Here is a 12,453-nt window from a genome sequence, read left to right as displayed (position 1 = left end):
ACGTAAATATGGAATCAAATCGAGGTTTTTAAGGATAGAGGGTGTCGTATGTTGCTCTGACCTCTGAGAAAGAATTGTTAAATTGCTATAAATCAATAAAAGTGAACTGACTTGACTGAATATGGCTCTGTGGAAGCAGAGCATATAACATTTACATTCGTTTAATTTTGGATTCATATAGACACAGGCTTCACTAACTGACACGCAGGTTAGAAAATGTATATCGTATTTTTGACAGACTCCTTAAAAATGACATCCTTGATATCCAAGGCTATGGTTGACATTGTTTTGGCTGGTTGGCTTGAAGCTGGTACGTGTATACCTTTTAGGTATCACAGATTATGTTCAGCAAACAAGTAATAATCTCAAACATGCAGATATAGACATTAAATAGTTGCTAAGAGAATAAAGTACTTTAAAATGTTGAGGCGAAACGGTCAAGTTCCCTAAAGTGTGAAAATAACAAATACCTCAATTGTGACATAATTTGAGCAAAACAAGTTATTTACTCCGTCGCTGCGTTGACGTGCAGATGGTGATAAAGTGTATTGGTGGGGCTACTGAGACATGACGAGTGGCAGCGATGGCTGACTCAAGCTTTCCCTCCCTGTATACAGGTCAGAGGAACAGGCGAAGCTCTGTGTGATCTCGCAGCTCCAATCCAGGTCTGTTACGGCCCGAGCTGCGACTCGGCCTAATGGAACTGGTCGTTTAATGATCTGTGGTGTGTCACTGCCAGCGTGGAGAGAGTGAGAATGCCACACTGACAGCGAATTGTGAGCGCACACCAGACACCCACACATACACTGACCGGACATTCGTTGCCACTAACATTTTAATTTTGCATATCCTCTAATCCCTGAGTGGATTTGGTAGAAACTAAATGCAGCTTGTACCCAACACATGCAAACATTTATAGACCATAATTTCATGCAGATATGCCTTCTGCAACACAGCGACCACCCAGACTAATTTAACCGGTGGCCCAAGAGAGGTTAATATGAATCTACTCTGGTGAAATATTGCTCTGTAGTGAGACGGAGCAGAGACTTAGTTTCTGACCGTGTCCAGGTGAGTACGCTGATGTTTGGCGCGGTCGCTGGAGTTGCTGAAAGCTTTCTGGCAGCCGGGGTGCTGGCACAGGTACGGCTTCTCTCCTGTGTGGCTCCTCAGGTGGATCTTCAGGTTCTCCAGACGTGAAAACGCTTTGTTGCAGCCCTCGAACTGTGGGAAAAGGGAAGACGGCACACAGCTGTCACAGGAATGCATGATACATGCACAAAGACAACCACAGACAAGCAGGTAAGCACAGGACCCCACAAGGAAATAAACAAACACCCACAAGCAGGCGCACACACACACAGATGGAGAAGCACACCCACAGACTCAGAAAAAAAGAAATCAATCAGTGTAAAGCGGGCATATTCTGGTAAAATGTGGGCTCTGTATATATGTGCACTTCTGTGAATCAGAAAGAAGCTGTCCCACTCTTTCCCAAAGTCCCTTGATCACTCGCACAGCTGGAGGAGTTCACTCTACACCACATATTCATCACCAGCTATGGAAAAGTGAGAGATGCTTAAGAACATGGGTGGTATAATTGCGAGCATTTTTTCCATGGCTCTTCAATGACGTAGCCAAATCCAGGGACCTCCGTTAAAAACCACATCCACTTGAAAGACAGCGGCATGGCGTGACAGCACACCTGCCTCGAGGCCGCCGCTGCGTCTAAATTGCAGGGGAAACTGGAGTGTGCCGTACGGCGGCGGTAAATGGGCTGTAATGCATAGCACGAGATAAGTGTTCTGTTGTGTATAGTGCATTAGACTGACAAGTGACAGCGGCTGTAAACATGCTCATATCCGACCCAGCTTGGCCCATTCGATCCAAACCACTCAGCCAATGAACACCACAGATTTGTTAACATGTGAATGATTCATGAGGCTTCTCGCATATCCACTCCTTCTCTTAAGCAGAAAACACGGCTGATTGGTTGATGAGGCGGTCCATGTCAAGACCCCCTACAGGGGCTGCTGTGCAAGGAGTCACAAATTGCATGAGTGTATCGTAGTATGGGAAGCATAGCTCAATGTTACTTATATCTACCTAGGGTTCAACTCATTGAGGTATTCAGCAGCACCTGGACATCAATATACCGAGACTGTCACAGAGCACAATAGGAGCAGGTGAAGAGCTCATGTTAACGTCCTTCTTTTCTTTACAGCCACTTGCCTGTCACCCTATAAGGACTTCAGATGAGGGGCACAGGATAGGTGGTGTGGAAGATGGAAAACTGTGTGTAAACTGATTAAGCGATTGAAACCAACTATTAGCTATTTTTTACCTAAATGTTCCAGGAACCATGGAACCAGAGGAACTAAAAGTCCCTTTTGTGCATTCCTGTTTGCATCTCCACCGCATCTGAATAACTGTAAAGATTAGACAAATTAGATCGATGACGAATGTAAAAAGAACCAACGGCTTTACTCATTCTATGTCAAGAACCTAAATATGAGGTTCAAAATGAGAGAAAAGAGAAACAAGGAGCCAGGAAGGCATTCAGTCTGATAAAAAAGAGGGGCGCAATTACTCAGACTTTAAACTCTTAAGTTTCCCCTTAAATATCAGACAATAACTTCTAAAATAACAGCTTCCCCACTCTTAGATCTTACCTAAAACCAATTTCTTGCAAAGGGCTAAGCTACCCTCAGTGCAAATGCAACTTAATTTACAAACGGTTGCGGAGGCACCGCGGTCTCTACTGTCCATTGTAGCCTGACCTTTAGTGAAGCCTGCTGACAACAGATCGGGTTACGGCTAAGGAGAGAGTGACACCATTCTTCTAATAGGCCTTCAGCTTCATCTAGGCTCAATACTCATCCCTGGTCTCCTTCATTCACTCACACAGCACAGGCAGGGCCTTCTATTCACCGAGGCTCCATTTAATATAGGCGAAACCTAAGCCAGTCATGGTAGAGCCGTGTTGGGTGACCAGGCTGATCTGTGGGTGTTTGTGCTTGTGTGGATCAGTAAGAGGGTCTTAATCTGCCCGATTATGGCTACACATCTTCTAAAGTTTGTAAAACCATTTGAAACAAGTTAAACTGAGCTTGTGAAGTTGTTTTTACTGAAAAACAGGTTCAATGAACAGCATATGTACACGATGAGATCTAATCAGCTATGTCTGAGCCTGTGTACCGTATGGTGTGGCTGAAGCTGAGAAGATTAATGCATAACTACTACGATATAACTGACTTCTTGACCAGGCAGCAACACAAAAAGGTCACAATGAGGCTCAGGGCAGGACTAAGAATGTAGTGTGAATAAAACACTTCACCCTGGAATCATCAGCACACTAACATTCTGTCCCGGCTTCATCATACAATCGTGGAAAATGTCTTTAAGTCGCACAGTGTTGTATAGGCGGAAATATATTATTCTAAAGTCTTGCCAATCAAATGCTTCGGATGGAAAGGAGAGACGCAGCGAGGGTGGGAAAGTTTAATAAAAATCTCAGTGCAGAGGAACATCCACACTGCCGTACCCGTCATGACAGACGCGGTCCAATGCCGACTGCTGAAATGCGGCGCCGGGCACTTGAGTTTGGAAAACAAACACGGCTATTATTGACGTGCCATATGTGTGTATTTATGTATAAGGGAATAATCACTCTTTCATTGCTTTCTTTTCCGCAATACAAATTTGAGGCTAAGTTATAGTTACGGGTCCGTGGAGGAAACTGTGTTAATCGTGTAGAGCGTATTATTACTCTGGAAGCTGGAGTAGCAGGGAGAGTGCCGACTATGAGGTTTTCCTGCCTGCTGGGAAACCAATAGGCACTGCCACCCCATAGACGTGGACATTACCCAGAGCCCTGCGTGAAAAATGTTATGCTACAGTAAAATGTTTTAGCGGGGCCAATCTGATGGTTAAATGACTTCTTTCAGTGAGTTCATGGACTGTCAAAAAAACCTACTTAGGTTTGGATATTTGAAAGCGAGCCGTTAAATCCAGTATTGCTCCTGTTATTGAAGGAAAGTGTTTAAACAGTATTGAGGCGGGCAGTTTGTAGCCTTATTTTGCTAAGAGGTGACCTCGTGGCAATTATACAACCCAATGGGTTTGATTCCAAGTAAAAAATATAATGTTAATAAAAACCTAAAAATATAATATATGTGTGTTAAAAAGGCATAAATGTCAGTCGGTTCCCTATATCGCCCATGAGGAGCTACTTAAAACATAATCTGTTTAGAAAGAAATAAACACATAGGTTAAAGTGGAATGAACATGGAGTTGTGGAGGCTGAGGCACAGGACACAGGATTGATTTTACCATCGATATTATCTATGAAAACAGTTTAGACAGCGCTAATCACATTAATTGCTTTCAACATGTTTAGTTTTCCTCTCTGAAACCTCCGTCTAAGGTAAACCGGCAGAGCGCCACACGAGTGGGGCGGCAGTGGCAGCGTGGAGGGATTTGAGCCCCGTTTGACACCGTCTCACTCTTGGAGTAGGGGGGTTCAGTGGCTCGGTAAACATTCGGGATGACAGCGGGGTCTTGACATGGCTGAAGGGGGCGAGAGCGGGTTGAAAAGGCGGACAGGCAGCTGATCACAACAGACAGATTATGGGCCCAGCATGCAGGCTAGTGGAGTTGCGACGGGCCTGAGGCCTTTATGGGAAATGACTCCTGACTGGCAGCAAAAAAAGGCCAAACTGTTTTGGGGCTAAAAGGCAGCAGTGTGCGGCTCTCTCCTCACATGCGGCGGCTCATTAGCAACCTGCAGGAGCTGTGGACGATGGAAACAAACCAGCCGTTATGGAGGGGTGTCGGGAGGAAATATGGCTGCTGACATGCAGGGCAGCGATCTGATTAAAAGCGCTAATGAATGGCATATGAAGGGAAATGCAGAGAGAGGGGAGAGAATCAAAGGTAAGGTAGAGGTTCTTCACTTTGAAAAAAAAAAAAATCCTACTACGATCCTTGTAGCCAAGGTCATCACCTACAGGAGTCATTCCCCCCCCCCCCAAGAATAAGCGCCAGGATTTTCTCATCCGACAGTCAAGCTTCTCTGTCGGTTGCTATAGATGCTTCAACACTAAAATATCTCTCTGGCTCCGGGCAGTAATTGTACTGTATATCAGGCCACTGACTAACGATGGGGCAATGGAATTCAACTGTTTGGCTGCTTCATAGCATGACATTCCCTATTACTCACATTCAGAGGAAGAAAAAGGTTCTCAATGCCTAAAAGCCTCCACCAATTATCCGCTGTGATTAGTTTTACCTATTATATCCAGGCTCCTTTACAGCCAAGCCTGACAGACATGATGAAGGGCAAACAGTGTTAGTGGCAAAAAGAAAACACAGCCAAATAAAACATGTTAGAAAGTGCCAATACTCAAAAACAGCCCGTATAACTTTATAAGTATGAAAAAAAGGGGTTTCGGGGGAATGAGTTGGTTTATCACAAGGTGTCTTTCTCTGCCCTGACCAACGAGGAAAACCACCAACACTTCAGGATCTGTTCGGAGGGGAGGCTGTGGAGCAGAGTGCCCCGGCTGCGGATGGGAGGAACATGTGCATTTAATCTGCCTGCTTGCAAATGCCCTGTGGCAACCACAGCAAAGAGCAGAAAAAACGTAAATGGATGAAATTATATCCATATGATTCAACGAGACAGCTAAGGAGAGGCAGGTTTCTCATGCGCTTCGTCAGGATACAAAATTAAACACAGCCCGGCTAAAACATTCGCATTACATAGTTTACACATATCGTTTCCACTGCGGAGCGAGACCCTTTTAGCAGCCAGCCTCATCTGTTGCAAATAGGGCTTTAATTTGAATCAAAGATAGCGGTGGACTTTTTTTCTTTCTTTGTTCAGGGCAGCAGAGATATGAATTCACACACACAATTGCTTTGTTTCACCATGAATCATCTTTTTTCCCCGCCTCCTGCACTTTGCCTAATTTCTTTGCGAAGCCTTGATTTATGAATGGTGAGATATGAGTACACACAGCCAATAGAGAGAGTGTTCTCCAGATGTGCACGAACGAGCCAGCCGAGCAAGAGCCGATAAATTGGTGGGAGGAAGTAGTCATGTAAATGACTGAAGAAATTGTTCTTAACAGCCATTTTGCACTCATGCCTGAATAGTTTGGGGGCCAGATTAAAAACTATGTGGATGGCACAACAGGAAGCATTGGTATGATGACTAAATGAGGCTGCTCACATAATAAGCCTGTCCAGCTGTTCTGTTCCTCTCACAGAGTGTTTGCTGGAGATTGAGGAGGAAGTGCAGTGATGTGATCTGAACCCCTGTTCCTGCGGTGGAGGCCTGGCAGAGTGTGAGCCCCGGCTGCACAACAACATGGTGAGGCTTCATGGAAGCACTTAACCTGCTGTGATTCAGAGGCCTTCATTCAAATGTCTACCAGCTCCGCAGTCCTGCATCAGATTAGAGAGCTAAGATGTGATTTCCTTTTAAACCGGGCAGCCTGGGGTTTACCGGTTCACCAGGTTGAGGGGGGAAAAGGAAAACAGGGTCACGTTCTCAAAAGAGATGAAGCAGACTGACAAGGAGAAGGATACGTCTCCTGTGCTATCATGCAGCGTTAGTACAGAACCAAACAGACTTCCAGCTTGAGTCCTCTGTTGCCTCAACATATTCAATTTCCCTTCTGGTCAAAGACTGAGGGTGTCAAGAAACCATCTTCACACTTTACATTCATCTGAATGAACACGGGTCAACTGTACAGCTCCCTTTGAATCAACTTCTAACAAACATTGGATCACGTTTCTGGTCGCATCCACATCAATGCTTCTCAGAGAGAGGACATAACTACAGCAGCAGATTGCACAATGAGTGCTTTTAAGCCTTTTTCAGACACGGAATCTGACACGTTACTGGCTTCATCTATTTGACAACCATTTCAATATTTTACAAAAGCTTCACATTGTGAGTAGTTGTAATGAATGATGATTTAGAGGGACTTGGCTTATGATTAATATGGTTGTGCAAGTTGTGCTCTTTAGCCCTGCATTGTGGAGGGAAACAAATCAATGAAATGAGATGGCTCAGTGACACAATTTCATGTCTTATTGTCGTGAATTTATTTCAGAAAAAACGACAATTAAATGACACATTTAGTGTTTTTCTTTTAATCTAACCTTGTGCTGCTGCAGTCTTTTTGTGAATGCGACAATTTTCAATTTAGACTTGAGTGGTGTTGGTGGTGTTGTGGAAATGTTTCTGGGTCTGACACAGTACGATTGCAGTCATGAGAACACTTCTCTTTCCAAAGCCTAAATTGCAATCATATTCAAGGTGTTAGGTGCACATCTGAAAGGGGCATTTATATTCCTCTGCAGTTACTTGAAGGTTGACAGATGAGAAGATTTATTGTACAGAGCGGGTTGAATATTGTCTCTCTACCTAATATTGGCTATGGGTAAGAGAGGGATTTGTGGTGTTCACTTTAGAGAGGAGACACGTGATCCTTTGACCTCCCATTAGGTAGAAAGGCTTCTAGAAGAACAATCCCACTTTGTCTCGTGACGGTGTATATTCTCACAAACCAATCCCAACCATTTATAACGGCTAATTAGAGTGCAATACAAAGCTTCCAGTGCCACAGCCATTAGAACCTATCAAGGCATTAATTATAAACCCATTCACGAAATCCGAACCCGCCATGAAAAAGACAGACTGGGGGTTACGCAATGAAAATCCTAAACATGATCTGTGTTCCGAGCCGGCGCCTGGACTGATGTTACTGGCAGTCAATGCAGGATCCTGTTTGAAGGGCCCATGAGCCACGGCGTCCTCTGACACCCGGGCTTCAATCTGTCCAGCACCTTTCACTCACACCTGCCTCTATTCTCACACTCGCTTGCTTTCTCCCTCTGTCTCTCTCTCTCTCTCTCTCTCTCTGCTCTCTTTTAACCCTTCTGCCAATAAGCTCCTCTTGCTGCAGCCCTACAATGGGGTGTTATATAGCTCAACGTGCTCCGTGACTCCATTTCATATCCGTGCTATTGAGGGACGATAGACGCCGATTCAGCAGCAGCCAGTAATGACAATAACGTTATGTTTAATTGATCCAATGAATCTGTCTTTTGTTAGACAAATACAGTACGGTCCAACACGATGATTAGGCTGTGATCTGAAGTGATATTTTTATTGGATCGTCACTATCATCCATCATCTGACTTTGCCTCTCAGTCTGTCTGGCATTGTAACTATTCATTTGACTTTTTCCTCCTAAAAGTAAAAATACGTTTTGAAGCTGCTTTGTGCATAATTTGCATACTATCCACTCTAAATCACAAGAAAGGAAAGAGCTCTTTATTTAAACCTGCCTTGTCTACTTATACTGTTATGTCCTTCCTTTTTCCAGAGTGAAAATTGTCCAAAAAAGTGCAACATATCTCGTGATTGCATTTCATTTTGGTCTATTGAGGCTGCTGGCAATGGAGAAATTGGCATCTTTGGACATTGCCACAGGTCTGGAAAGCCTGTATGCCTCTGCTCTGACAACAGGTCATGCTTTACAAAGAAAAGAATCCAGAAAACCAAAGTGTATTATTGCCAGTAGATGATTTATAATGGTGTAAAAGTGTTTTCGGCTGTTCTTTTTTCGAAATGTGTATTCTTGCTGTGATCAAATAATATTTCATGCAAATGTACACAATTTAATACTAAATTAAATGCAAACAGGGCTACTTTTCTCTGTTGCATTGACATTTTGTGATTTCAGATGATATGGTGGATGAATTTTTCCCAATCTTTCCTACTGGCATGAAATTCTTGTGCGACAGTTGAAGTCACAAGTCCTGTAACTTAGAGACTTGTTAGGTAAAGAAATGAAAGCCCTTCTCCCTTTTTTTGGCAAACCATTCGTTGTCCACACAAGGCAAGAGTTGACACAGCTGTCTAAAGACCTACTGTAGCATACACTGGGCGACTCTATAACTCTGACGTGACAACAAATAAACACTGCAGAAGCCCAGTGAGCTGCCAAGCCAAATACCTTGATGCCAGAAGCACTATAGTGTTCAGACAGAAAACATGCCAGCGAAATTAAACAATAGGTCAACATGGCATTGTGATCAACACCAGCATAAGAACTCAAGCAGGGTGTAGGGGGTAGGGGGAAGAGAGTGCATTTATGCAACCCTCTGGAGGGAGACCAGACCACAAAGCCTTCTGGGTGAAAAAAAAAAGCAGCTGCGAAACAAATGTGGTGCAACGGTGCCCCTAGATTAGATTTGTTCTCTCCTCAGCATGCCAAGGTTGTGTTCGTTTCTGCTCTCTCTGGGTTTCAGGGTCCATTTTCCAGTTTGTGTGGATATATGGCAGGTTGCAATAAATCAGAATGTGCTGGATATTCAATGTGTCAAGTCAAATCATGCCACAGGCGTTCTCGGCGAGCACATCACCATTCATTGACATTTCAATAAATCAATTCACCACATTTTAGTATATGGTTCTCTATTCATATTCAATTATTCAGTCCACACTAACACGCTTGTGCCCACTGTCCTATAGGAAACCGCATGTATTTGAGTACAACACCCCTCCCCATTCCTGTGCAATTACGATGGACTCGAGCAACCCGACCGACGGCAAAAATCCTGAGGTCCTACTATTCACTGACATTCTAAGGTAAACCTTTTCATGGGATATTTCCTTCAAATTTCTCATCGGACATATGTTTATGTTAGCCGTAATGTGAGTCCCAGCCTGGTACTCATACACAATTTGCCAGTTAAGAGCGCAGCGCATTACAATATAGCATTTTCCCCATATACAATATGCATTTCCTGGCTGTACTTTAAATCATGCATTCTTCCTTTCAGAATAAAATTGGCATACTGGCGATACCCGTGTATTGTTTGTTTTGCCCCTGACAGGGATGCAGTGCGATCTAAATGACAGCTGCTACGTGACACAGTATGAAAGGTCGACGTTATGAGAAACTGGAAGAACAGAGGAAAAAACAAAAGGATACGCTCCGACTTAAAGGCTTCTTACTTCATACTGTAATTCTGCCCGAATAACTGAACCAATCTGGTTCTAAACCCCGCATAAACCTTTTTACATCGACGTTAAACCAATTCCAAAGCTGAACAGACTGAATGTGAAACAGATGTTTTTAGAAGTGAACAGAAAGCGAGAGGGCTTCTTTCTGGAGACAGTTAGAGATCATTGGGGTGTAAACCTCTATGGGGGAGAGGTAAATCCCAACTTAAATAAGTCTTTGTAGTGCCAGCTCTTCTGGGTCACACAATCATAAAATAGGGTTGTAAGAAATCAGATCATTCTGGGTTTCGTGTCCTTATATGTCCCACTGCAAAAGATTTACGGTCCTGTTTTTCACTTTTTTCTCTCTCATTATCAATCATTTTAGTAGATGTGGTTTTGGTGAAGACTCACTGTTTTGATATATGTGCCATTTAATGCCACAATCCAACCCTCAATATTCTTCTTGGATCTTTACATGTGGATCACTCTTCACTCTGTCACTCTCTGGTGGGCATTTGAAAACACACTGAAAGTCTCAGCTTGGAAAGTTTGGTCAACTTATAACAAACACTTGAGTTGTGTGTGTGTGTGTGTGTGTGTGTGTGTGTGTGTGTGTGTGTGTGCAACGGCTGTGCTAATGCATCAAAAATGCTCTCAAGTCCGCATTCAGTGCATACCAAATCACTTGTCATGCATAACGCCTTGTGATGAATTCTGGCCAAAAATGTTGTTTTTTTGGGATGACATCAGTGGAGCTGAATTGCCTGTCTGGCTCCGTCTCTTCCAGCCTTCACTTCTTTCCTCAAACATTCAAATTAAACCCGGCACACGAACCACAGAACACCGCAGTGCATAATTTAAACTAGACACCCTAAACGTAAACACGTCTTTCGCTACATCATTTATCCATACTTCTCTTAGTGTTTATTTTGCACGGTAGCAACTCATATACATTAGCTGCAGGTCTAGCCTTGTCTGGTGTGGTGCGATGTGGGTCTGGCTGCGTGGAGGGATACTGCCGTCTTGGGTTGTGGTGCAGCCCTGAGGCAGAAGTGGTCCCGTTGTGTATAAATGCTCTTCTTGTTTGCTTGTTTGGTAGGCGATGCCGGGGGCAGATGCCGCTCTGGACTCGGTTCTATGCAGTGCCCTCTGCCACACTGACAAGTCAGCAAAAATCAAAAACAAACATCTGGATGCTTTAAAGAGATTTACCTCTGTTCAACACACACACACACACACACACACACATCACCAACTAACCAGTTCGGTGGGTATGTTTACAGAGTGGCTGCTGTGGCACAAATTGTGCCTGGGCACAAAACAAGGCCAGTGTGTAAATGTGAGGAGTGGGAAAGGATGGTAGCCTCAGAGGAGAAAGGACCCGTTATGTCTTTGCGGTGTAAAATGCCACAAATATCCTTTGGCTATAATTATCTGTTTGACTGTAGCAAAAAAAACCAGTTAAGAACACCTCCACAATGCACATGATCCCTGACGGTATACAGCAAAAAAGCACTACTCTTGGAGGACAAACAGGGACAACTTGAATGGTTCTATATACGGAATTTAGAGCATTAATATAGCAGCAAGTAACTATTTGGAATGTAAAGATATAGTGGAGCAATGTCTACTTAAGCATAGAAAGAAGTCACTCTCCCCCTGTGTGTGTTGTTATCCAAGTTTCTCTCTGCTTTGTTTACATGACCGGCACGGCAACGCGTGAGTGTGCCCAACTGGGTGGCTCATTGCCGCCGCTCGGCACTGCTATCATTCAGCAGTTACAGTCGCTAGTGCCATAGTGTACCGCCCACCCTCCAGTTCCACCTCAGGTAAACACTGTTAGCCGTCAGAACTGTTTACCGTTGTTTGCACCGTTAGCTGCAAGCGCCGGCTCAGCAGTCCCCATGTTTAAAGCCGTGTGGAGGCACGAGACATCTAAAAAAGGCTCGTGACCTGACAAGGCGATCCTACGGCTCTTCTCCATCCATCCTCCTTCTGCATAAACCGGGTTTTTGCATCCCCGCAGCAGCCTCCTGAACATGACGGAAAGCCCTGAACACCCACCCCAGCTTCTTCTATCCGATGTATTAGTAAACTGATCTGGCTCAGTGAAGAGGTTAAACTGATTAAGGTTTTGGATGGGACACAATTATGACACAATCTCTGCAGCGCATAACCAGCCCCAGCCCCGGGTCTTCAGGTTTCCGATACCAGAGCGTGATTAAATGTTGAGGAAATGGGGAAAATCAAAATATTGCATTCCAGACAAATGCAATTAGAGTGTATCACATGTAGTAAGTCCTGCATGCTTTGATACCTGGTGATGAGGTTTAAGGAAAGTTAGCTTTATATCTTTTATAGCTTGAGTTAATTGTAGCAATATTTTCAAGAAATGCTCCACTGCTTATAGTGTGAAATTTATA

General features: G+C 43.9%; 1 protein-coding gene across 2 annotated transcripts in view; it reads right to left on the bottom strand.

The window, feature by feature from the left end:
- The window catches only part of glis1b (GLIS family zinc finger 1b), a 65,876-nt gene that overhangs the window by 17,392 nt on the left and 36,031 nt on the right, over positions 1-12,453 (bottom strand). For both annotated transcript variants that reach the window (XM_031863927.1, XM_031863928.1), the window contains exon 5: positions 1,063-1,224. In XM_031863927.1, coding sequence (XP_031719787.1) covers positions 1,063-1,224 — 162 coding nt within the window. The remainder of the gene's footprint in view (positions 1-1,062; positions 1,225-12,453) is intronic.

Source organism: Anarrhichthys ocellatus, unplaced genomic scaffold, assembly GCF_004355925.1.
Source record: "Anarrhichthys ocellatus isolate YVR2014 unplaced genomic scaffold, GSC_Weel_1.0 scaffold30, whole genome shotgun sequence".
Classification (NCBI taxonomy): Eukaryota; Metazoa; Chordata; class Actinopteri; order Perciformes; family Anarhichadidae; genus Anarrhichthys; species Anarrhichthys ocellatus.
The sequence above is the reverse complement of the archived record's forward strand: the minus strand, read 5'-3'. Positions and strand labels throughout refer to the sequence as shown.